Source organism: Harmonia axyridis, chromosome 3 (assembly GCF_914767665.1).
Source record: "Harmonia axyridis chromosome 3, icHarAxyr1.1, whole genome shotgun sequence".
In the NCBI taxonomy this organism is placed as follows: Eukaryota; Metazoa; Arthropoda; class Insecta; order Coleoptera; family Coccinellidae; genus Harmonia; species Harmonia axyridis.
The window spans coordinates 9,069,624-9,096,081 of NC_059503.1; the positions used below are offsets into that span (position 1 = coordinate 9,069,624).

Sequence of the window (26,458 nt, forward strand, 5' to 3'; positions counted from 1 at the left end):
ATGACAGAACTCCATTTTTCCCACAGCAACAAATTGGAATCAAAATCACCAATATATTACAGCCAGAAAGGCAAAAATTATTCTCATCCTGGAAGGGAATGCCTAAAGAACTTTCGAACTCATTTGAGCATCAAAACAACTGCTTGGAAATGAAGTTCTCAAAGAACTGAACAGAGGAGCTTGACGAATATTTCCTTGTGGAACTCCCTCCGATATATGTTTCATTTTTATCGAGCTGAGCCAGACAGTTTTTTCACAGTTTCATGGCCAGGCACATCATTAAATGAGAAAAACGAAGAGAATCAATGATCTCGATGACAGAATACCATCTTTCTCCCAGCATTCCGAGGAGACCGAACAAACAAGATCGAAACCACCAGAGTATTGTTATATAGCCGAAAATGCCTGAATAATTCCCAACATCCTGACAGGAAAACCTGCAGACCTTTCGAATTCATCTCAACACCAAAACAACGCCTCGGAAAACCAATTACGCGTTAATAAACGGAAAAATAAAATCCCAACAGCGAAATTACATTACAGGTAGTCCTGTAACTTCGGGAACGGAGGTTTAAGAAAACCGCCAACTCAGCAACATGAAGCCAGTTCGGTAGGAAATAACAGCCAATATCAAATTACCTAGTGGCGAAAATGAATACAACTGGGGAAAATATAATTTGCATAAGACCTTTTCCGGCATTTAATTAAGTGTCCCAGGCAAGGCAGAGGGGTGCGGATGGGGGTAACTTTACGACTATCTGCGAAAATGCTGACTAAATAAATTCGGATCGTTTGGAAATAGTTCCATTTCAGTTCGGTCCGTGATTGGTTCTACGGATGACGAATTTTACAGTGGTAGCGGGGAAATAGTCGATAGGAATCAAATCAGCGTCTCTCATATTATTCTATATCCAATAGAAAAGTTGCAGAAAATTCAGGAGAGTCTTAAATTATGCAGTTCATACTGTTCAACTGAAAATTGAGAAAAGCATTGATGTCGAATCGGGAGCTTTTGTTCAAATTCGTAATCATAAAGTTTTTCACAAAATTTCATAGATAAACTTCAATTCAATGAAATTGATTCAGTCTTCTGAACAAAAATATAAAAATAATTTTTTTTATTGTGACATGTCATAAGAATATAGAATCACGTGATGCAACATAATGTCATTCAACAAGTTTTTTGAAGGAAATTTCTTCAGGAAACAAAAGAGTATATAATAGATTTTCGCATATCAATGAAAGAATTTCATTCCTAATTCATTATACACAATTTGTTTTCATCTGAAAGATTGGAAATGTGCCTAAAGTGGCGAAGGGTCACAGAAACTTAACCTACATAGACTTTTATAACTTGTATAAGCTCTAAGTTACTGGGATGTCTAACAGAGGACTAAGAGATAGACAAATTTTGAACATATATCTATATTTTTCTGTAATTCACTAATGGATGAACTGCCACGAACTGGGCACCTCACGAAGATCACCACCCTTTTGATGTCTTCTTGCATTTTGGAATTTCTTAATTTACCCTCCGTATGCTTGAACTTTAAAAAATTCGAAGCAAATCATTGTTCTTCGACAGAAATTTCATGATTATCAGATGAGAAAAACTTTTCTCATCATCATCATCATCATTTTTCTACTAGAAGCTACATAGAATCAGATGTGTATTTTTTCGAATATTGAGACCAAAAATTCCATATAGTTATAATTCTTGAATCTGTAAACGAATTTTGTGCATAAACGAACTATACCAAGATGGATGGACCTACTCCGAAAGTCTTCAGCATATTCAGTTCGAGAGTTTTAATGTTCCTTCGAACGCCAGGACGACATAATTGAATTTGATATAGAATTCTTCATTTGTAAGTCTTCCCCAATAACTTAGGACCACCCTGAGCTGTCTTATTCAGTATGTCATTTAGGCGCATCATTCGTACATTAAACCCTTTTGGAATGGAGTACTCAATTTGACAAAAATCTCAGTTCCAAAGCCAAGTGTGAACTACAATCTCCATTCATTTCTTCATTCATCATTGTTTTCTCCACGTATTAATCTTGTACACGCCAGAGTTCCTCATCTTCACCCAAGTGCACCAATCCATCATAGCGAACGAAAGTTTCTATTTAACTAATATCAGGAATTTTTCATCGAAGACAGTTGCAAGCCTACAGCAGCAGGAAATTCCATCACAGCTGTCTTGAACTTGAGGTGTATTATTAAAGCAACTCCTTCACGATGCCTTATATTCACTTCGAAGGAATTCTTTTAATGAATTGAGCTTGACGTGTCTGAAACAATTCCTATGTTCGGGCTTAATGCCGGGAACGGATGCAGAGGGCGCTGGAACGCTGAAAAAGTCGGCAACTTTCAGTGGACCGTCGTCACGACCACCTTCTACCAGGTAAATAAGTTTAATTTAGGAGCCTGGGCTCTTCTACTTTTTGAATTTAGAGTCAGTCTAGCTGTCAACATAAAGTTAGGAAAGTGGAAAAATACGGCGCATTTTTTCCTTTTCCTGCAAGTTTAATTAGACTGGTTTTCCTCGCATTTTTAACTAATTCTTTCGTTCTGTTGAAAGTGCCATTCTGAGTTTTCGTGCTGCATGATAATGGGATAATTCTGGATTTAAATTTTGTGGAGGTGTGAACTGAATAAGGGTAATTGGTTGGCGTGGACATTAAAAGGATGCTAATCCGGGAACTTAACGTTTGTAACGGTTCAGGATAAAGCTGGAATTTTGAACATTGACGTGATCGCGATGTGGGATTTTCTTTTCCCCCAACATCGGTTATTCCCATATTTTTACCAGTTGAATTAGAGCTGAATAGTTATGTAAAACATCTACGTGAAAAATAGAGATGCCACAAAAAGTTTTTGTGCTTGGCTTTTCTAATCACATGTTTTTCTCACCAATTTGAAAAATCCTCATAATAACTCCACAACTGAAACTTTAGGTCATAAAAAAGATACAAGTATTGTGGAGTTGGTTTATATAAATATCTTCTTAGACCCATAGAGTGAAGTAAAATTGAGCAGGTAGCTCAGGCAAAGATTTGGACGTTGCATCAAAAACGATGGTACTCATTTTAAAAAAGAGAAAGATGCAGACATGAACTTCTGTATATTTGTTTGAAAAATAATCTGAGTCAAAACTTCAGCATACAATTCAACCTTCAAGATGACATACCTAAAATGAAACTTTCAACATTTATCGCTCCTTTGTAGGAAAAATGTATGATCTGGGCATCATATGCAACTATGATTTCAGCTGATCCCACCACGTGGTGATGTGGCAGCAAAGGCAAGACATGACCTAAATGATTCAGAGATCATTTGAGGGTATCGGCCACTTTATTGTGGGTCTTCTGATAGAATATGACCGGTGTGGTGCCCTTCTCCAAGAAACGATCAACTTCTCCTCGAGTCTGTACAGCGTTGGAATATAAGGATTACCTTTTGGAAGTCCAGAATATCACGTTCGTTTAAGACTACTCAATCTGCAGAATTTTTGGGGATCGACGAGATGGAGGTGATCTTATTGTGACTTATCGGGCTCTGCATGTGTTCTTTGGGGTGAATCTGGATCACCTCTGCATGAGAGCAGCACACAACTCAGTCGCTATGCCTTCAAACTGACGAAAGAGAATTTTAGGACCACACAGCGTCAACAGAGTTTTAGAAGGATGGAATAGGTTGCCACATGGTGTTGTTGGTACATATTCGCTGAATTCCTCCAAAAACCGACTTGACAAGATCATTTGAGACAAGAATTGCCTCTAACTCCTTAATTAAGTTACTGTAAACATGTGTGGGTTTCCTTTTCATTTCTAGTAGTTCATGACTATTATCATTTGTTGATGATAATAATGTAAATAAGGGAAAAATAACTACTCCAACCAATACGTTCAATATGATGTCTTACACCTGAGTGGAATCCAACACCTTTCATAAATGATGAACTCTGCCAAATGAGATCGAAAATAAAATACGAAGATATTCACATTCGATAAAGCGACATATTGGTCCTATCATCTCGCCGTATCCTCCATGCACTCAAGATAACGGGGTTCCTCCGTCAAATCCCAATATCAAATGCATAAAACGTATTCATTTCCGCCATCGCGATTCTCTTCCCCAACCATCGGAAATATAAAACTCGACGCAACAGATTTCGGCACGACTCGGCATGTCGTGTCAAATATCGTATATTTTCCATATTTCCACTCACCTTAAAGGTTGACAAACTGTCGACTCCGCACTCCAGCTGAGCCTCTCTTCCAACGGGCACCGTTATGTTCAGGATTGGTCCGGTGAATTTAGGAATTTCTGAAACAAAGAGTCAGCATCAAATTATGTCGCAGATCGACGTCCGAGAGAATTAAATTTCACAGGTCGGCATTTATATGGGTTTTGGGAGGGAGGGGAGGTTTTTGGGTAGCGATAGGGTTATATTGCAATATACTTTGGAGGAGGTGACTATAAACATCGGAGTTTAATTGCATATCGGAATTAACTTAACTGGGACCACCGATATTGGAACTTCATGAAACGCTTTGAGCAAAGTTCGAAACATTCAGGTTTTTGTCATGCTCAATCAACAAGTATAGCTCTTTGGTAGTTTCCTGTGTCGATAGGATATTGCAAATTAGTTTCGAGTCGTGAATATTTTCCACGCGTATGTTAATTCATGTGAGAGAAATGCAATTTTTGAAAAGTGAAGCGGTGAATGCACTTAGACAACTCACTTTGTATAATATCACATCATTATCACATTCAAGCGTGTTATCTCAAATATAATTCATTTAGATATTTTTATATTTCTCAGAAAATCTCCTATATTAAGGGGAAGTTATCACCTTCCAGGAATGAAATTGACGATTTCCGTATTAGCTTAGAAGACTCAAACATTATCGTTTTCAATTGAATGATCTGGAAATTCGGGTTTGTCCATTTTTACTCCGGAGGAGATAATCTTGTGGCATTATATTTTAAATATGATTTCTGGCATATGACCGCCACGGCTGGCTCGGATGTAGTCCAATCTGGACGTCCAATTTTCGATGACTTTTTCCAACATTTGTGGCCGTATATCGGCAATAACACGGCGAATGTTGTCTTCCAAATGGTCAAGGGTTTGTGGCTTATCCGCATAGACCAATTACTTTACATAGCCCCACAGAAAGTAGTCTAGCGGTGTTAAATCACAAGATCTTGGAGGCCAATTCACAGGTCCAAAACGTGAAATTAGGCGGTCACCAAACGTGTTTTTCAATAATTCGAATGTGGCACGAGCTGTGTGACATGTTGCGCCGTCTTGTTGGAACCACAGCTCCTGGACATCATGGTTGTTCAATTCAGGAATGGAAAAGTTAGTAATCATGGCTCTATACCGATCACCATTGACTGTAACGTTCTGGCCATCATCGTTTTTGAAGAAGTACGGACCAATGATTCCACCAGCCCATAAAGAGCACCAAACAGTCAGTTTTTCTGGATGTGACGGTGTTTGGACATACACTCGAGGATTAGCTTCACTCCAAATGCGGCAGTTTTGTTTGTTGACGTAGCCATTCAACCATAAGTGCGCTTCGTCGCTAATGGACGTAGTGCGCGATACGTATTCTGCACAGAACCATTATTTTCGAAATAAAATTGTACTATTTGCAAGCATTTTTCAGGCGTGAGTCTATTCATGATGAATTGCTCAAACCAAACTGAGAATAAATCACTTGACAGTTGTTAAATCGATCTCCATCTTGAATAGTAATGCCAACTTAAAGTTATATACCTCAGAAACAAACACCCTATACTATTGAGTGACAAAAATAGAAGAGAATAAAATAGGCTACCGGCAAAAGATGTTTGCACAATTTCACAGAAACTATCCCGAACTCCAAGTTCCTGAGCAAAGATTAGCCGACCAATACTGGGTCATATTCAGAAATGAATTCGTACCCGATGAGAGACTGAACACTACAAGGAATGATGTCCAACTGAAGCTACAGAACAAGAACCTCACTAACAACGAAGCGACAATTGAAGAAAACTACGATTGTGCTGAAAACCAACACAACATCAATGCAAAAATTAATATAGAGGAACAAAACAGCGGAGATTTGATACCAGTAAGAGATGAGCAACGGCGGTACTGATCCTCTTGAACGACTAATTCTTCTTAGATTGAAGACATCGAAAAAACTCACATATAGTGCACATAATGAACAAAGATATAACACCACTGTTTCTTTCGAATGACCAGAACCTTGAGTCATTGCATCTTATTACCTACTGTGCAACCTCCAAAATATCAGCAGTTCCCGGCTTGGAGCCAAAACCTGGAAGTGAGCAACTAGCCCGGAAAAAAAAATGGCAAAACGATATTACGTCTTATTGTTATTACTATTATTATTATAAGGCGCCCACGCATCAGTTACTCAACATTATTTACACGAGATTCTTTGTTGATCCTACATTGACTTAAAATTTGGTCAAGTGAATCGGAGAATCTGCGAAACAAAGAGTCAGCGTTAAATGATACCCCCTCCAACCAACGAAATTTCACCGGTCGGCATTTATGGCGCATTCGGAGTAGGCCGCGATAATTGGGATGGAGAGGTATCATCGAACCCGTTGAACGTTGTGTACTTTTACTGCAATACACAGTATGAACAATCCGAAGGTAATTGGGAAATGTGGGGGATTTTCCCTCCGAATGGGAGGCTGGGAGTGGCAGTGTTTATTATTAGTTACGATATATTACCAACTGGTCTCATAATGTGTGCCATCATTGTTTGACGAATGTACAAGGGTGGATTGCTTCCATTGTTTGTTTTCGAGCTTCACTGTTTGACATTATACGGGATGCTGTTGTCCTAGATGACGGTGTTGGATGTGGCCGAAGAGAATTCATCGCGCCACCAGACTGTTCAATTTGAGGAACAAATAAATGTGTCATATTTTTAGCGCTCGTGTCCGAGACGATAAGGTTAAACTAACCGGTGGTAAAATTTTATTCTGTCTGGACATGAACACAGTGACTGAACGAATGTTCATACCGAATATCAGCAGGATCGTATTATCAGAACCTCTAATTTAGATGAACTGATCAATAACAATGATATTATAACAATTGATATTTATATATTTCTTCTTTTTCTTTTTCAGCCACACTTGATCCACTTCCTGACATTGGCCTCCAAATTCCAGCACTTTGATCTGTCCTATGCTACTTAATGCTACTTTCTTCCTAGACGAGTCTTCATAGAGTTAAGAGAAGAAAGCTAGAATACCTGGGGCTTATTATGAGAAATAAAGAGAGATACTCCCTACTGCAGAATATAATTCAATGGAAAGTAGTAGGTAAGAGAGGTCCCGGAAGAAGAAGAATATCATGGCTGTGTAACCTGAGAACGGGGTTTGGTAAAAACTCAGCAGAATTATTTCGAGATGCTTCCAACACAACATTATGATTAATGAATGAAGAAAGTGGCAAAGTGGGCAAAGAACGAAGAGCCAATCTCAAAACGCCCTTCCGGCCGACCACCAAAGAGATGGTATGAGAGTTGGACGTCAACATCGCAAGAGGCTAGATGAACAGAAGATGACAAGACATGGTCTTAAGAAAAAGGAAGAAGAAGAAGAAAAATGAAGAAAAACAAATATATTCCAAAATTCGAATCGGATAGGTACTGGAGGAAGAAGAGTCTTTATTTCGTCTAGCCATTTTCTTTACCGTCAACTCACGCTACTTTTTGTCAGGTCGCTAGTGTGTTAGCTTATGTGTCCATCTGTTAGGAGCTTGGTGAGGCAAGTGTCTTACTCATTGCCATTTTCCTAATCTGAATTTTATCGACGAATTTTATTCTTTGTTGTATTTCTTTATTTTTTTACTCACAGGCTCTAGCCAAGCATCAACAATTTAGAGAGTTCTTTGTGAGTGCCATCGTTTCAAGGTCTTGTTATCTTCAGGTAATATACAGGTGTCAAATACTTTTGTTTTCAGGTTTATAATGATTTTGTTGTTTCTAAATAAAAAAACTTCAGATAAAGATAAATATATTCTGCTATGTCTCTCAGCTTTGAATTAGATTGCTATGTGTCTTCCTTTCTTTCACTCGTTTTCTCGGTCTTCAAGATATTCGTTTCATACTTTTGTAAAGCGTCAGCTAGCTTTTACAAAATTTCAGCCAATTCATGTGCATTGCAGCTAATAAGGACGGTATTATCTGCAAATCCTATATATTCTTAATAAACCACTATGTGGTGTCGAAGGGCGTAATAGGCGCAGGAATCAACAAGTGGTTAAAGATCTTGACGTCAAGTCAGAGTTAATATTTTTTCTTCCCTTAGCCCCGGTGCACACATCCGACATTTGCAGTTGCGACACCGTTGCGGTGTCGTACGCTAGTGTGCATGCTCCCATTTGATTCTTTGTTCCACAGCCCGCATGATGGCAGTTACGACGTCTCAACGGCACGGCGGGTAGTGTGCATGCTCCCATTTGATTCTTTGTACCATAGGCCGCAAGTACGACACAGCAACGGTGTCGTAACTGCAAACGTCGTATGTGTGCACCGGGGCTTAAACTCCCTATATTTCGGCCAACACATCTTGGCTCAATTATTACTAGTGAGTCAGCTGATCTATCAGCCTGACAGATCCTCATAATCCATACATCGGTAGAGCTGATAGATTCTAAATAGGTGATCAGCAGTCGGTAGATCAATTGAATAGTTAACCTGTCGAAAGTACACCAAATCGATTGTTTGATTGATGTTAAACCAAAATAATTTGGGTTTCCAACGTAATATAATCATAGCCACATGACTCTTAAAAAAACCCATTCATCAATCCAAAGGATCGTTCTCATTGAATCAAAAGGAATTCAAAACCTACAAGAGCTTCCTTCATGAAGGGCCGTCTCATCCAGCCAAACTGTTAATTTTCTCAGATATCTGGCAAACAAAGCGAACTTGGAGTGTGACACCTAGAATTGGCTCGTTGAACCTTGCAATTTAGGGTACAAAAGAAGGGCGGTAATTATCCCAATCGTCGCAAATGTCGGCTTCATTTTGCGATGGAGATAACTCTTTCAAGAAGGTTTTTTGTATTCAGACTGAGGGGTTAATAGGTGGCGATTTTGTCAACACTCCAATTGTTCAGTTTTTGTTGGGATAACGTACCCGACCAAGTCTTTGAGCATAATACGCTTTCTGTTTCAAGGTTCTTTCAGATGGGAGTAATTGAAAACTTCGTCGAGAAGTGCTTCAGATGTTTCACAAGGTTTCGTCGTTTACTCTAGCCCGAAGAATATGATATCAAATAAAGAGTATACAGCATGTTTTTTCTGGCTGGACCTGAACCCTTATATGGCTCGTAAAGGAACATCACAGGGCAGCAAATCAGCGAAGGCAGCTGAAGAATGAGCTTAGACGAATACACTGAGTCTCGCAAAAAAGTTAAGATTCTCGAAATAGAGGTAATGTAGTTTCTATAAGCTCAGTTTCCAATAACTATGGAGATTAATAACAGAATACTATTTTTATAAGTGCTTTCTGTACAACTTTGACCTGTCGTTAAATTCAAGAAACTTCTAAATCCTTACGAAGTGATAGCTGACGCAGTATTTTCTGAATTCGTACTTTCTATACTTCCGATAAGATCTCGTTGCAATACAGTTCCAAATCCTCACAAAGCGATAGCTAAGATGTTATCAGATTTGCCGGTATGTTAGAAGATTTCCTTGGAATTATTGTTTAAAGTTCAACTCGTCGCAATTCTGAGACTTCTTTCCAGCTATCCAATTCAATCAATTTTATCTAATGGAATGGAGTAGTTTAGTGATGTTGATAATACTATATTTGACACGATATAATTAAAATATAGAGCAAAACTGATAAATCAGTGAAAAAATTTTGAAAATCCATCAATAAATGACTGAGAAATAGATTATTTAAATTAACGTATTTTAGCGCAGAACGTCTTTGGTCTGTGACGTCACGGCTCTTGCCTGTGATCGCTACACCATAAATTACGTTTAAATATTCAGCCGCGCAAAGACTCTCACGCCGTTTGTAGTTGTACAATGTAGTTTTAACTCGAGTTTTGTTTTTATGTCACCATAATGGAAGAAGGCTTCGTGAAAAGACAAAGTGACAATTTGCCTAAAATAGATGTATTCGCAGTGATGGAGTTTTTTTCTTCAAATCCATTTTATGTCAGTGCTGAAATAAAATGAGTTAAACTTTTCGAGTAAGTATCTACTTTTGAGTTTGCTTCATCATGGTTCAACTTATAACGATGATTTATTTAAAAAACGTTTCATAAACAGTTTGTAGTTGAGTACTGGTTGTTGAAGTCTATCAATGGCAAAACATATTAATGTGAGGAGTAAAAAGTAAAAAGAGAAAAAAGTAATTTATATGTATGTATATAGTAAGTTATTTCAGCCATCGTGTAACGAACAAAACACGACACGAACGGCATGAGTGATTGTACGCCAATGAATCCGTAAGCACTCTGCGAATACCAGTCGTCTAGTGTGTGACGTCACGTCACTTACACGTACTATGAAATTATTCTTCCAAGCGCAACTTCAAAGTCCCATAACTTTTTCATTTCTAGAGATATTTCAATGATTCTTCCACATTTTTGTTTCATTTTACTTACATTTTTAGAATTAATCCTTAACAAGAAAATGAAAACTAGTCCATTTATAACTAAATTTCGTTTTTTGGATGCAAATTCTAGAATCTCTTAAAATCAGTAAATCAGAGCTAAAGTTTAACGATTGTTAGTTTTCTTCAGACAATAAACTTGTCATGTGCTTCTGTCTGGATCGAATGCTAAACTTTCAGTCTGGGAAGATCAAAACGACACCTTTAGTCTCAAGAAGTTAAAAGTAAAATGTGAGCACTGAGAATATACTCAGTTGCAATGGGAATGTAACCCATATAATTTAAAATGCATCAAAATTATTCAGATGCAATTTTCCCCAACATGAGTAAAAGCGGAATGCACAATTTGTGTTCATACAATGAAATTCATTTCCCAACCATTACTGAAAATTTTCCGTTTGTATCTGCACACTTCTCGAATTGAACCATGTAAGTTCATAAAGGGAGTCCTTTAAAATAGACTTCCTATGAATATGTATAGACGCGATAAATCAGTATACATCAAATGCTATCGACGTGATTCAGTCGATTCGATATTGGAACCGAATTTTTCCGATTCTTCCCGTATTGCCGACCATATTCGTGATTTGTGTATATCTCAGGAATTCATCTGTTCTCGTTGAGTGTTATCCACGTAGCGTGTTGCGCCTCGGTACTCTATACGAATGAAAATTTCAGCGTTATCCCAGTTGAACTCATACAGGACATGAAATATCGATAAATCAAATAATCGTGAGCTCTCATCGTATCAGGCAGGCTCTGCATTTCATTCTGGAGAGTGCCGCTTCTGTCGTTGCCGAAAAAGCAACTTCCAGTCGTTTGGGATTCGTCGAATTTTTCGTTGCTTTGATCTCGGGTACCTTTGGAGCCATATGGGGAAATATTTGTTGCGCTGCTTGAGATGTTGGACTTCAGTGGCGACTCGGAGGTATTTGTCAGATATATTTTTCAGATTTTGACATAACCTTTTGTGATTGTTTCTCGGATAAATCGCACGTTGAAGTGGACTGTATTTATATTCAGAATAATAAACAAAACAACTACAATGCGATAGAAAATTATTTTGATTGAACCTCAATTGCATGATTGCACTTCAAATTTAGGGTGAGTAAATGAGGATCATTTATAGAGTATGTTTTCTTCTTATCCGATGATTGTCCATTAAATTTGCAAACTAAGACTAGCATTGCGTAGTTCTAACTTCTCGCTTTTGATGTTTTTTATACTAACCAATATTGAAATTGATGAAATGAGAAACTATGAATTAAACGGGGACTCATCAATACCGTTAGATCACATGATGAGGAATATAAGCGATGATTGACCAGAAAGATTCCAAACAATTCTGGAAAAAACTTCTAGGGGACTGTCAAAATGAAGCGAGCGATATGAGGAGTAGAAACTTCCTGCTGAAATCAATTATGATAGGAGATTTCCATCTAGGTTTCAAAACTCATCTCATATTCAATGTACAACCAATATTTTTCTCTTTCGTTTCATTGCCCGCTACTTTTTATTCAATTTTTGCTTCGGATTTGATCTCGAGAATTTCCACTTGATGTTTCGAAGTTGTTGAAATATCAAGATGAGGAACTGGAACAGTATAAAGAGTTTATACAGAGAGGGCCATTGAAAACGAAACAGCGGCTCTGTAGGTCGGCAGAACCGAGTTATATAAAAACGCTCGGACACGTCAACAACATTTTCGAGGGGGACATCGTTCGCGATGAAATTCACCCGAAATACATTTCATCCCTCGGAGCTGTGACCGCCACCCCTAAATTTTTAAATGGCATCATATGGCAAGTGATACCTCATTTGAAAGGTAGTTTCCTTCTCAATATCAAACAACAAAAATAAATGAATTCTATCCATTCGTTTTCGAGATATAGGAACTTGAAGTTGGGAAATAACTGTTAGGGCGTTTTTAGATAGAATGTTTCCTGGAAGTTGGATTGGAAGAAGAGGCGCTATAGAGTGGCCAGCCAGATCTCCAGATTTAACCCCACTCGACTTTTTCCTGTGGGGTCACTTGAAAAACAAAATCTATGCAACCGAACCAGAATCTCTGGAAGATTTACGACGTAGAATTATTGAAGAATGCCGTCGAATAACGCCGGAAATGCTGCAAAATGTGAGGTCTCATTTTGAACAAAACTTGTACTATTGTATGGAAATGGGTGGTAGACAGTTTGAACATTTAATTCATTGACAATGATAATTATCTTTCAACAGTCGCAATGTTAGATCTTATTTTTATTGATTGAGTGAATAAAAAGTTATTTCCCAACTTCAAGTTCTTATATCTCGAAAACGAATCGATAAAATTAATTCATTTTTGTTGATTGATATTGAGAAGGAAACTACCTTTCAAATGAGGTATCACTTGCCATATGATGCCATTTAAAAATTTAGGGGTGGTGGTCACAGCTCCGAGGGATGGAATGAATTTCGGGTGAATTTCATCGCGAACGATGTCCCCCTCGAAAATGTTGTTGACGTGTCCGAGCGTTTTTATATAACTCGGTTCTGCCGACCTACAGAGCCACTGTTTCGTTTTCAATGGCCCACTCTGTATAAAATTAAAATATTTGTGAGGGACTCTTTCCACTTTGATGAAATTTCTAACCACTTCTGCCGCTTTGATATCAAGTTTGTACTCCCTGAATAAGCGAAAATTTTGTTTGTTGCATCAACTTCCTATTTGATTTAAAGCATCTTGCTCTCCACAAGAACAACGTGAAGAATGACTGGTTCATTGGATTATAGAGAATGAAGTTATATCTTTCCCTAACTCGAATGGGTCGAGTTTATTTGAGAATACTTGACCTAGATGGAAATTTGTCGTTCCTAAGATATGAAGAGTTGAAAGGTCACTTCCTTCTAAAGGGTGTTTTTTTTAGAGATATAGAACTTTAAATTGCAATGAAACAACGATAGATTATTCGATTGACATGAATTTTATTTATCCGCAAGATAATCTTGTGTCATTACATTTTAAATATGATTTCTGGCATATGACCGCCACGGCTGGCTCGGATGTTGTCTAATCTGGACGTCCAATTTTCGATGACTTTTTCCAACATTTGTGGCTGTATATCGTCAATTACACGGCGAATGTTGTCTTCCAAATAGTCAAGGGTTTGTGGTCTTATCCGCATAGACCAATGACTTTACATAGCCCCACAGAAAGTAGTCTAGCGGTGTTAAATCACAAGATCTTGGAGGCCAATTCACAGGTCCAAAACTTGAAATTAGGCGGTGACCAAACGTGTCTTTCAATAAATCGATTGTGGCACGAGCTGTGTGACATGTTGCGCCGTCTTGTTGGAACCACAGCTCCTGGATATCATGGTTGTTCAATTCAGGAATGAAAAAGTTAGTAATCTATACCGATCACCATTGACTGTAACGTTCTGGCCATCATCGTTTTTGAAGAAGTACGGACCAATGATTCCACCAGCCCATAAAGCGCACCAACCAGTCAGTTTTTCTTGATGTACCGGTGTTTCGACATACACTTGAGGATTAGCTTCACTCCAAATGCGGCAGTTTTGTTTGTTGACGTAGCCATTCAACCAGAAGTGCGCTTCATCGCTAAACAAAATTCGCTTATGAAAATTGGGAACAACGGCAATCTCATTTTGTGCTCATTCGACGAATCTACGTCTTTCTTGATGATCGTTTGGCTTCAATTTTTGCACGAGTTGGATTTTGTAAGCACGCAAACCAAGATCCTTCCGCAAAATCTTCCATAAAGTGGATGGACACAGATCCAATTCCTGTGCTCGATGGCGGATAGACTCATTCGGGTCTTCCTCAATGCTACGCTCTACAGCAGCAATAGCTTCTTCTGTGCGCACCGTACGGCGTCTCTGGGGATACGAGTTATCAATAAGAGTAAACGTGGTGCGAAAACGTTCCATGGTTAATCGAATCAACTGCTCTGATGGACGATTTTGTCGACGATAAAATGGACGTAGTGCGCGATACGTATTCCGCACAGAACCATTATTTTCGAAATGAAATTGCACTATTTGCAAGCGTTGTTCAGGCGTGAGTCTATTCATGATGAATTGCCAAACCAAACTGAGAATAAATCACTTGACAGCTGTCAAATCGGTCGCCATCTTGAACAGTAATGCCAACTCAAAGTTAAATACCTCGAAAAAAAACACCCATAATTCATCTCGATATATTTTGGAAGACATATTAAATTTTATTCGGGAATGAACATGTTGATTACAAAATGTGACACGGCTGACATATTATTATTATTCTCTTTCTTTATTGCTATAGCATGGAGGTTTAATTGAATCATAAAAAAATGGTTTCTTCCTCTCAATTCAATCGGTCCAATATAATTAATTCATTTCTATTTCTTCCTACAGACGCAATATATCGAACTCAAACTATCGATATCAATCAAAAACACGTTCCGGAAAATAGTATCAATCAAGCTTTCCCACAGTATCCGATAATGTTTGCGGGAGAAAAAGCGTTTTCTCTCCCCACAAACAACTCCAAACATCCCCATCTCCTATATATAAGAACCCTTACACACTCAACGCCCCACGTACACCCTAAGGACTATTTACCAGTTATTATTTCTCCTTAGATAAACTGGCGTAAACAAATCAACATTATAGACCTTCGAGGGGTTCTCCCCTAACATTCTGGACCCTCACCCGTAACAATATGTTTCCTATATCAAATAACATACAACGCTTACAGATAGTGGGGTGAAATTTGATTTGGCCCGTTTTACCACATGTAAACCGTGATAGTGTCTTGTGCTATGGGGGTCCCCGCGTTGACTCATATGACGCTGGGCTCGAAATTAGATGTAGATTAGTAGCACCGGAAATTACTCGAACCCTTGAGATTGCTTGGGATTCGGTGGAGTGGGACTGAATGAAGAGCACGTATACAATATAGACACATACCAATAAGACGAATCACTTCGTTAGTACTCGATATGTTTCTCTGAGCTTGAATTACACTAGGTTTACATTGTGTAACCACGCAGTTTCGATCTTATTTCGAGTTCAACTTCACTGAAAAATAATAATGTGAGGATACAACAACAAAATATTGAATCAGAATTCAGATAATCTAGATCAACTCATTTCTAATACTACTACTGGTACTCCCCTTCCCTCAAAGCAACATTATTCTTCTTCTTCCTCTTGTAATAGGACGAAGTCTTGGGGAAAATACAGTTGAAGCAAAATCTTGGCTTGATGAAGAGTTTCCGGGGTCTGTACCAGGAAAATCAACCATCATTGATTGGTATGCTAAGTTCCAACGTGGTGAAATGAGAACCGAAGACGGCGAATGTAGTGGACGCCTAAAAGAGGCTGTCACCGACAAAAAAAATCAAAAAAGTCGACAAAATAATTTTGAATGACCGTGAAGCTATCGCTTTGCGACCTTCTGGTTTTTTCATACAAATTTGATGGAATTTCTGTCTTTGTCAAAACCTAAAGACACAATTTGGTTTTTGGCCGTGCATCATTTGTAGAATATCTGCTTTCGGCCATAAGTTCAGAGCGCCGGAAACCATCGATTTGCGACGTTCAGATTTTTTCATGCAAATTTGATGGAACTTCTGTTTCTGTTAAGAACATTCTATCATTACATTAGAAATTTCGGATTAAAATGAACAAAACAATGAACTTCTGACTTAGCGCCACCTATCGAAATCAGCAAAAACAAATTTATCATGAGTATATTTTGTCCTCAATCAACAAGATATTATCTTTCAGACGAGATCTAATTTGCTCGAAAATGTTGAGCCAAACTGAAGTTACAGGCACTTCAATCAGTCAGATTTCTCACTTTCACCTACCCTAATTTGATGTCGTAAAATCGAAAGTGACAATTCAAAAAGACGGAGAATTTTACAAGGATTACAGTGATGATATTTTTTCTTCAACTTCATATGAAACATTTTCGAGTGAAATACATTTTTCTACTCGACGATAGCTATTACGCCCCCTAGCGATAGAGGTATGAAGTTCAAACCCGTTTCCTGTGGGTTTTCTTGTACACTTTAGTGGTAATAATTTTTACCGCAAGTCTCTACGATGAGTGGATCCTGAGATATAGCCGCTTACCTCGCTTATTTGCCCACCCTGTACATCATATCATTCACGAATATTTGTATATGAGAATGCTGTGTGCAAAATGAGTGCCGCGCGAGCTCACAATCGATCGAAAGCAACAACGTTTCAATTATTCTGAGCAGTGTTTGAAGCTGTTCAAAAAACCTTAATTTTTGCGTCGATATGTGAAAATAGATGAAACTTGGCTCCATCATTTCACTCTGGAGTCCAATCGATAGTCAGCTGAGTGAACTGGAAACGATGAACAGAATTCAAAGCGAGGATAAACACAACAGTCAGCTGGCAAAAGTATGGCATCAGTATTCTGGGATGTGCAAGGTATAATATTCATCACCTCCAAAAGACCAGACCATCAATTGCAACAATTATATAGCGTTATTGGATCGTTTGAAGGATAAAATCGTAAAAAACGGCTCCATTTGAAGAAAAAAGGTGCTGTTTCATCAAGACAATGCTCCGTGTCACAAGTCAATGGAAACAATGGCAAAATTGCGTGAATAGGGCTTCGAATTGCTTCTTCGTCCACCTTATTCGCCAGATCTGGCCCTCAGCGACTTTTATCTGTTCTCAGACCTCAAAAGAATGCTCACTGGAAAGAAATTCAGCGCCAATGAAAAAGTAAACGCCCCAATTGAGGCCTATTTCGAAGTGAAAGACAAATCGTACCCAAAAATGGTATCGGAAAGTTGGAAGATCGCTATAATCGCTTTATCGCCCTCGAAGGCAACTATGTTTAATAATAAAATCGAATTTTGCCAAAAAAGTAAGTTTTACTATGGTAGATCGGGGACTTTCCAGTTGGTCTGTTATATCTTTATGATATATTCGGTTTATTTTGTATTGAAATATAATTCCAATTCTAAAAATGACAAAATTAATGACTAACCAAAAGAAAATCCAAAATAACTAAAACTGTACAAATTGAGTAAACAGTTAACAAAAATATATCATAAAGATATATTATTGTGAAGGAATAGACGCAAAGTTGTGAATTTAATGATATTTTTACAAATCCTTTTTATCACAATATAACAGTGGTAAAAATAGAATGGCTTCTGTTGAATCGATCGGAATATTCTCTCGACGAAACCGCGAAAATCCCCTTCGAACTGTTTCAGCTCGGCCATGAATCAAACGTCTTCTTCAATATTCGAATTCATTCCGACATATCTCAAAAATCCATCCTGAAACCCCAATTACGGTCTCACCTTTCCCTCCGTTCTCCCTCTCATTCAATTTGCCGGAATCTTAGTGTGCCAGGCGAAGTCAGAAATCGAAAGATATTGACATTTTCTGGCCTCAGCTCCGCTGATGAGGTATTTTCTATGGACGCTCCCCGAATTTAATGTTGCGAGAAAATGACAATGTTCTTCATGTTACAAAAGGTCTGGGATCCTTTGTGTAAATGTCATTTCATAAATTACTGTGTATGGAGACGGGGGAGAGGGAGACCATGGGGGAGGGAATGCAGTCGGTTACAGGCCGAAATCTTGAAATTAGAAGTTGTGTTCGTGATTATAGCGTCCTACGTACAAGCCGAAATGAGGTTGTTGAAACGTGTAATATTCGGGGTTGCTTTTTTCTTCAGAGGGTGGAGATTTGGATTTATTTTCGGAAATGAGTTTGATTATGGACCAAACATTGAGTAGAACTTTGTGTAACAGCTTTTGAAGGCTCTATGCTCTATTTTGGAGACCGCAGATCTGTCTCATTTGAGATGCGACTAGGGATTCACGGCTTGACCTGATTTTCAAGCTACTTGGCTTGAGCTTTTCAATCCCTAGTCAAGTACTTGAATCATCAAGCTACTTGATTTTTAGCAGTTTTGTGTAGTGCCACATCAAGAAAAAATGATGAAATGAGGAGAAACCTTGCAAAAAACACTTTAATTTATTAAACGTATTGTATAAAAGAACCGAAAATATCAACTTCTTTGAAATAGAATCATGAATTAAATCACTAGGAATCATAACAAAATGAAAAATAAAGTTTTTTAAAATTGAGAAACCTCCAGGCTTTGTTTGATTTCATAATTTTCCATCAAGGATCTAAGATACATGAGGCATCTTTTAGATTTGTCGCCTATCTTATTGCTGGTTTTTGTAACTGTAAGAACAGCACTGGAGAACAGTCTTTCAGCTGAAGATGCTGGCGTTGATAAAGAATCCTTGGCCATTTTGGCCAAGTTTGGATAGATATTTCTGAAACTACCAAAATTTACTAATAGATTTCATAGAAATCTGAGCATACTACTAATAAGTCATCTCAAGCTCAAGTATGTAATTTTCCACGAGCTTGATTTTCTAGTCAAGCAGTTGGTTGAAATGTCAAGCTACTTGGCTTGATGAATCCTTAGTTATATGTATTATATGTTGGTACTCGGAACTCTCTTGTCACGGATTCATCTATTATCTCTCGAATTTGTGATACAGAAAATCACTTAAATGCTATTCATAAGAATATTTATATAGATATTATACATAACTATTTCTGATATGAAAAAAATGAACATGTTCAATATGAAAAATGAAAAAAAAGACCATTGGACTCTGGAACTATTCGTCCTAATTGAAAGAAAAATTATAATTGAAACACGTTACACAGAAACATTCAAATACGCACATCATACGCATTTTCATTGTATTTTTCTACTGTTGATGACAAGGAAGTAATCCCCTTTGTCGATATATTCACAGTTTTCCAATTCAATCTAGAGGGCGTTATGCTCAAAAGCTGACCTTTTTAATTCTTTCCCATCGATGTAAAAAAAATATGATTCGATGAACTCGCACATATGGAATATGTTATCTCTCCAGCCATCAGAAGTGTGAATGAACCCAAAACACGCAAAAAATTTCCAGTTCGACTCGTCGATAACATTTTATATTCTGTTTTATTCGTTTTATCAGTGATTCCGTCGAAAACGGAATTCTCGATAATATGCCGTTTTGCAACTTTCGATTGATTAAATTTCGAACTGAACATGTATTGTTCGCAGTGTTGGGTAATTCAAACATTCGAGTACAGGATTTACTATCTTCTATACATGGATGGTCCAATGATATACTAATCATTTCAGTTTTATAGCTTGCGAGGCAGGAAATATTCGTTGAATTTCTACTGAATATTTTAGATATTTGTTGGAATGAATTTCATGATTTTAAATTTTATGATCATAGGGTTCCAATCCCGATGCAATATTCACTGTTTTTAAAATTTTTTCAAAACATTGGAGTGCCCTAGAGGCACTTTTCAGATATTTTGTCCCATACATGAACATGATTTCCAAATATCCAACTAGAGAAAACCATGTTTTATTGAATATTGCTTTTTTTGTACCACTAAAGGTCATCGAGGGAAAGTTTCGGAGAGATAAATGCCAAAGTATATACTTATAAAATTAGGCAAATACTAAAGATATTCATATCAAATAAATAAGGGAGTCAGGATTGAAAAGTGCAAAAAGAACCAGGATATTTTCCTCCAGAAGAGGCTAGAGATCAATTCAAATATAAGGATGGATGAAGAAGAGATAAGTGTATGTATTTGGGTGTAACACTAGATAAAAGACTAGTAAAATAAAAAGTGCATAAAAAAACTCAGCAATGAACAGACTTCACCTAATTCAAGGAAAAAAGAGCCAAATTAACCAAAATACAAAACTGTTACTAGACCTCAACTAATATTATATGGATCGGCAGTATGGGGCTAACCAACCAAAAGAAGAAATTAAGAAGATTCGAGTGATATAAAATAATTGAAAGTCATACAAAGAAGAAATCAAGAAGATACAAGTGATAGAGAATGAACTTTTAAGAAGGGCTGCAATGAATATACTGGAAGGTGCAAAAGATTTTGGAAGAATCAAGTTACTCGTAACATCCAAATGACGAGCTGAAAAGACCCAGATATCAACTACGAAGGAACAGAAATCGAGTAAAACTCAATATCAAATTTGAAAAAGAAAAAACTCTCCAATACACACATACTCTACATATACACAAAAACCTCACGATAGAAACCGCGAAAGAGATACAAACAAAAAATGCTATGCTCATGGCCAGACAAAAAATCCACGTTTGTGAAATAAACCTTATTGGCCGACTTAGATCTAACGTTTGCAACGAAAATGATTTCGCTTTATCTGTTTATTCTATTTGGTGATTTCCTGTTCAAATACGGATGTGAACAGTGCATATCGAATGAAAATACAGTAGTAGAAAATGAAACATATATATCCGGAGTAATATTATTTTTTTAAATCCATTTCTGTTTGAATTCGGTTAGTAAGCTAACGTCCGATATTCGACAAAACTGTTTCATGTTTTTGACTGAAGCTACACACAAGGAAAATCTTTTAAATTGATATTCCATCCATCGACTCGGCCCATGATCAGAAGCAGAGCCGTACCTACAATATTGATGGAGTGAATAATTCGATCAATCTCAGTGAATCGAATGAAGTTTCTCATCAGATTAGTTGATATAATTTGAACACGTTTAATCGTTTAATGAAACGGCAGACAGGACGGAGGAAAATGGAGAACAAAGAAAATTAACACTGAACTCATATCCGAGTACTTTTGGATGTTTCAGAGGCCTATTCGATTAATGAAGGAGGGGAATAATGGATGTTGGGCTAACAAATGGGAAACTTCTGGTATGAATAAATAATGGGCAATGTTTTCTCCTCCGGTAAGACTTACTGATTGGAGGGAGATTCTGAGAGGTTATATACTGTAACTCTGGAGTTGCCGGATAATTATCATTTTTTAAGGAGTTCATGTAGAAATAAATCTTGGTAGAAATTTTAGCAGTTGATTATTTGGCCTTTCAGTACACATTTTAGGATTCTGGTAATAACTTGTGTCTTTCGTTACTAACTTTTGAATATCATCAGTAATTTTAGGAGGGTACCAATTGTATGTAAATAATTTGTGCATCTCGTTAACATTTTTGGAATCTCCTCAGCAGTGAGTTATTTTGTATCTCACCAATTTCCGCATCCCGGTAAAATTTTGAGCATCTCAATAAGAATTTTAGCAGTAAAATATTTAGCATTTTAGCAACGGAAGCATTTTTCGGTGCGCAGAATATTTGGGCCTCTCTTACGACACACTACGACGTAATTATGCATCTATATTTGCATCTTCACACTTATAAGATTCAGTTGACACAAAAACTGTGACCAGTTGACCATATAATGCGTAGAACATATGCCGATTGTCAGTTTGAACAACAACGTTCAGAAGATTATTTTTTGCATCGGATTTTTTTCGGTAATGAAGCACATTTTTCTCTCGGTGGCTATGTAAACATATTAAATTGTCGCATATGAGGCAGCGAAAATCCTCATGTAACTGCTAAGAGACCATAATCCCTTCATGAAGTCATTGAATGGCGTGCAATTTGATCCGGTTATTAGCCCGTAGTTTGCAAAAAAGAAGATATTACTCAAACCATCAATTCTCATCGATATAGCCAAATGCTTACCGATTTTTTTGACCTAGTTCCATCAGGACGATACAACAAGCCACAAAACATGATATGCCTTCAAGCAAGAAAAATTCCCAGGACGCCTAAATTTTTATTTCAGCCAAATTTGTCACCAAGATCATGTTGAGCGGAGGTAAAATGCATTTTACCATTCTTTTGAGGATTTTTAGGTTCAGGTTGTCGTTACACATCGCAATATCTTTCACTAGATCGATATTATTGCGCAGGCATATCACTTAGAGAATAAGAAAAGGAAGAAGAAATTAACGGTATACAATATGATTTTATGTTTGTAATCCAGGTATAAAACTGGAAAAAGAAGTGGTGATGACCAGTTGAGTTAGTAGAGTGTGCAAGGATATTTCCAAGTGCTGCACCACAATAAAGTTCTCGTATGTCGATCATCAGTGTTTTAAAAATCCCCGCGAAAACGCGATACCCCAAAAAAACTGATCATATGTAGCATTCTACCATTCTTTATATAGAAGGAAGATACTATCGGTGGCTTTAAATCTTAATATGATCGTCATAAATCAGTCAAAACTCAAAATAGGTACAGGTGTAGTTGCATTTTTCAGACACAAAAAAAATCCCACTACCCGCTACCCTCTCACCTTTGGCGAATCCCACCTCTCCGCCAGAGACAGGCACATGTTCTCAATAATTTATCGGCGATCGGCTTTCATGTCCGAATTGACGGTAACGGAAAAGAGAGAAAAATAACCACCATAAATATTTCATAACGCAACTCTCGGGGGCGTTTTTATTCGAAATGAACGTACGTGGAATGTATTGGCGAGTTTGAGTGATGCACAGAGGTGAAATTATGAGGATAATTCAATTATATCTTCGCATGTGCTCTCTCGCACGGACAAATCCGCAACCTGGTTTATGTATGCCGGCGTAGATCGGAAGCTGTAATGACATTCTCTCCCAAGCGGGAAACAGCTTTACGTATCGGGAATTACCATAAAAAAAACTCGGTCGATTTCGCATGGAAGTCAATTGTATTTTGCGCCTCATGGAACGTCTTAACTCATTTATACAGATTGCGCAAAAACGTACATTTGGTATGAGCGTGGAGCTTTCGACGAGACAGAGGCTAGTGCCACAACCACACTAGTACGAAATTTACATTGGCGTACACCTTTGCTTCCGCCGTTTTTTTTCGCGAAATTCGAGGCTTTATTGTAAAAAACTGATTACACATTTATGATTCAAATTTTCCTCCATCGCTGGCCACTACTTTCTTCCATCTTTTGGGCATCGTACGAATCCTGCGTTGAAAAATTGGTCATCTTTTGAAGCGATCCACGAATCGATCCAAATTTTTACTTCTTCATAAGACTGGAAGTGCTGGTCAGCCTGGCCGTGTTTCATTGATCGAAGCAAGTGATAGTCCGAGAAAGCAACATCTGGAGAATACGGCGGGTAAGGTAAGACTTCCCATTTGAAGTTTCCAAGTATGTCTTGACCACTTTTACAACATGGGGTCGAGCATTGTTATGCTGGAAAATCACTTTATCATGTCTCTCGTTGTATTGCGGCCATTTGTCTTTCAATTCTCGGCTGGAACTCACTAATTGCGTTCGATAACGATTGCCTGCGATTGTCTCAATAGTTTTTTACAACTCATAATACACTACGCCCAGCTGGTCTCACCAAATACTGAGCATGACCTTGGGATCGTGAATATTCGGTTTGGCCGTCGATATGGAAGTATGGCCGGAATATTCCCATGATTTTCTGCTCTTGGGATTATCGTAATGACCCCATTTTTTTGTCTCCAGTCACAATGGGATGCAGAAATCCCTTCCGTCTTTGTCTTGCAAGCAGCTGTTCACAAGCAAACAAACGCCGTTCAACATATCTTAGCTTCAACTCGTACGGCATCCAATTTGCTTGTTTCTGAATCATTCCCATGACTTTCAGGCTTTTTGAAATGGCTTGTTGCGTTACTCCCGATGCCAATTCTTGTTGTGTTTGACGCGGGTCTTGATCAAGTAATGCCTCCAATTCTGCATCTTCGAAAACCTTCTCTCTACCACCGCCATGTTGGACTTCGGCGTCAAAATAACCGTTCGTGAAGCATTGAAACCACTCGCTGCACGTTCTTCCACTAAAAGCGGCCCCACCATAGTTATTCGAGAGCATTCAGTGAGCTTCAGCCACGGATTTCTTCATATTGAAGCACAAAATTAAAACCTCCCGCAAATGACGAGAATTTGGTTCGTAAGCTGACATGTTTAATCGGGAATAACTTTATGATTCAGACACAAATCGACTAATGCTATGAAAAATAGCCTATATTTTATAGCTTATTGAATTTTAAAACTATTCGTGCTCATATTGTAAGAAATATTTTACGACAGCCACAACCAGAGTTGAGCAGAAAAAAGTTCAAATTTTATTACTAGACATTTGTGGTTGTTTCAATTTTCTCGTCTTCAATTCTAGACTGAATGTAAAACAAGGCAATTCCGCTGAACTCATTATGATATATCAAAAACTGCTAATTACATCCAGCCAGAATTAATTGAAGAAATGCAAAACCTTCCACGGAAATTCCAAGTAATTAATCGGATAATATTCTAGCAGTTCGACCTCATATCTCTTCGGACGAAGGCACCGTTTATTGCTTTAATTAATGAATCGCCTTAATCTAAAACTTTCGGCACAACAAGCAGTCTCGGTTTCCTGCTACAGGTAAAAATTCTGCTGCGAAACATGGAACTATGTTTGGAAGTTCATGTTTCCGAACCAACAGATTAATGTTCTTCCGACAAAACTCGAAGCAAATATGAAATATCACGCTCAACTTTTAAGGCCATTTGTACCGGTGACAAATAACAAGACCCCCTATGAATATTCAACAATAACCGAGAATCTATGCAGGCCGTCCTGTGAAATGTATCGTGAAGGCCACTTTGTAACGATATCCGACAGATTATTATGTGGAAAGATTTACAGGGGCTTCAGGCGTTCCCAATAAAATATCACATCCTTTTGGTGGATGAACAGGCAATTCGTCAAGCGGGCCATAATATGCTGCACATATATTTTTATGATACTTCGATTATCGGATACTATGAGGGCTGTTCGTAATGTCGGTCTTTTGATCAACTGCGCATTGTATCCGGTAATATGCTCCTTTCATCAGATATTACATGTCCGAAGGATTATTAATACGGTTTCGATTTTGGGGCATCGGAAAAATCTTCGAGTACACGCCGCCTCCCTTGTATTTGCCGAGATGAGGGATGCCAACCCTTCGAATGAATGAACGGTTATAATGAGTTCATCAGTTAGGAAATTAGAAAACCGGTTTGAAGTTATTGAAGTATAATGAAGGACTTTCATTTTCTTGCTTTTGAGAAAGCTATAGAATGATTTTTCAAAAATAATTTTTTTATTGTGGGGTGAAAATTTTTCACTCACGAATGGAAAATGAAAGTCTGTCTCAGCTAGCCTTTCAATAGGCTCAATAAAACAAGTGTCAAGTGAAAGGAACCTGATCCAGGAGACACTAAAACAAGCGATGAAAGCATCAACGGATAACTGAGAGATATGTTTGTAAGAACAAAGTGATGAGCTCACAAAGCCAGACCAGAATGAATGAAACATGTGTAAGACCCACATACGCCACATAAACTAGATCCGAGACATCAATAACAAAAACAAAAATAATGAAAACAACTGAAATAAATCATCAAGCAGGTAACCTGCAGGGATCGAACAAGGAGTGAATATTTGAGGTGACACGTTTTGGTGGGGATTATTAAAACACTGAAGAACGACAGACGAGAAATTTATTGTGATACAGCACTTGGAAACATCCTTGAACACTCTACTGACTCAACTGGTTATAACCTTGTAACTTAATCCACTGCACTCCCCTTTTCCCAGTTTTATACCTGGGTAACGAACATAAAATCATATTGTACACCGTAAATTTCTTCTTCCCTTTCTTATTCTCTAGTTTGTATGCCTGCGCAATGGTATCATGGTGCCTGCACACTAATCAGGGTGGTGGAAACATATTCTCTATTGTATCTTTCTGAGAACCCTATGAATGAGAAAGTGGTATTCACAATTACCACGAACACCATTGTTACACTAATGCAGGTACATTTATATTTAGTACTAGCTGA

General features: G+C 37.8%; 1 protein-coding gene across 3 annotated transcripts in view; it reads right to left on the reverse strand.

Annotated features, from left to right (window-relative positions):
- Positions 1–26,458, reverse strand: part of LOC123675196 (neurotrimin-like) — a 164,046-nt gene that overhangs the window by 58,406 nt on the left and 79,182 nt on the right. For all 3 annotated transcript variants that reach the window (XM_045610510.1, XM_045610511.1, XM_045610509.1), the window contains exon 2: positions 4,236–4,333. In XM_045610510.1, the coding sequence (XP_045466466.1) occupies positions 4,236–4,333 (98 nt within the window). The remainder of the gene's footprint in view (positions 1–4,235; positions 4,334–26,458) is intronic.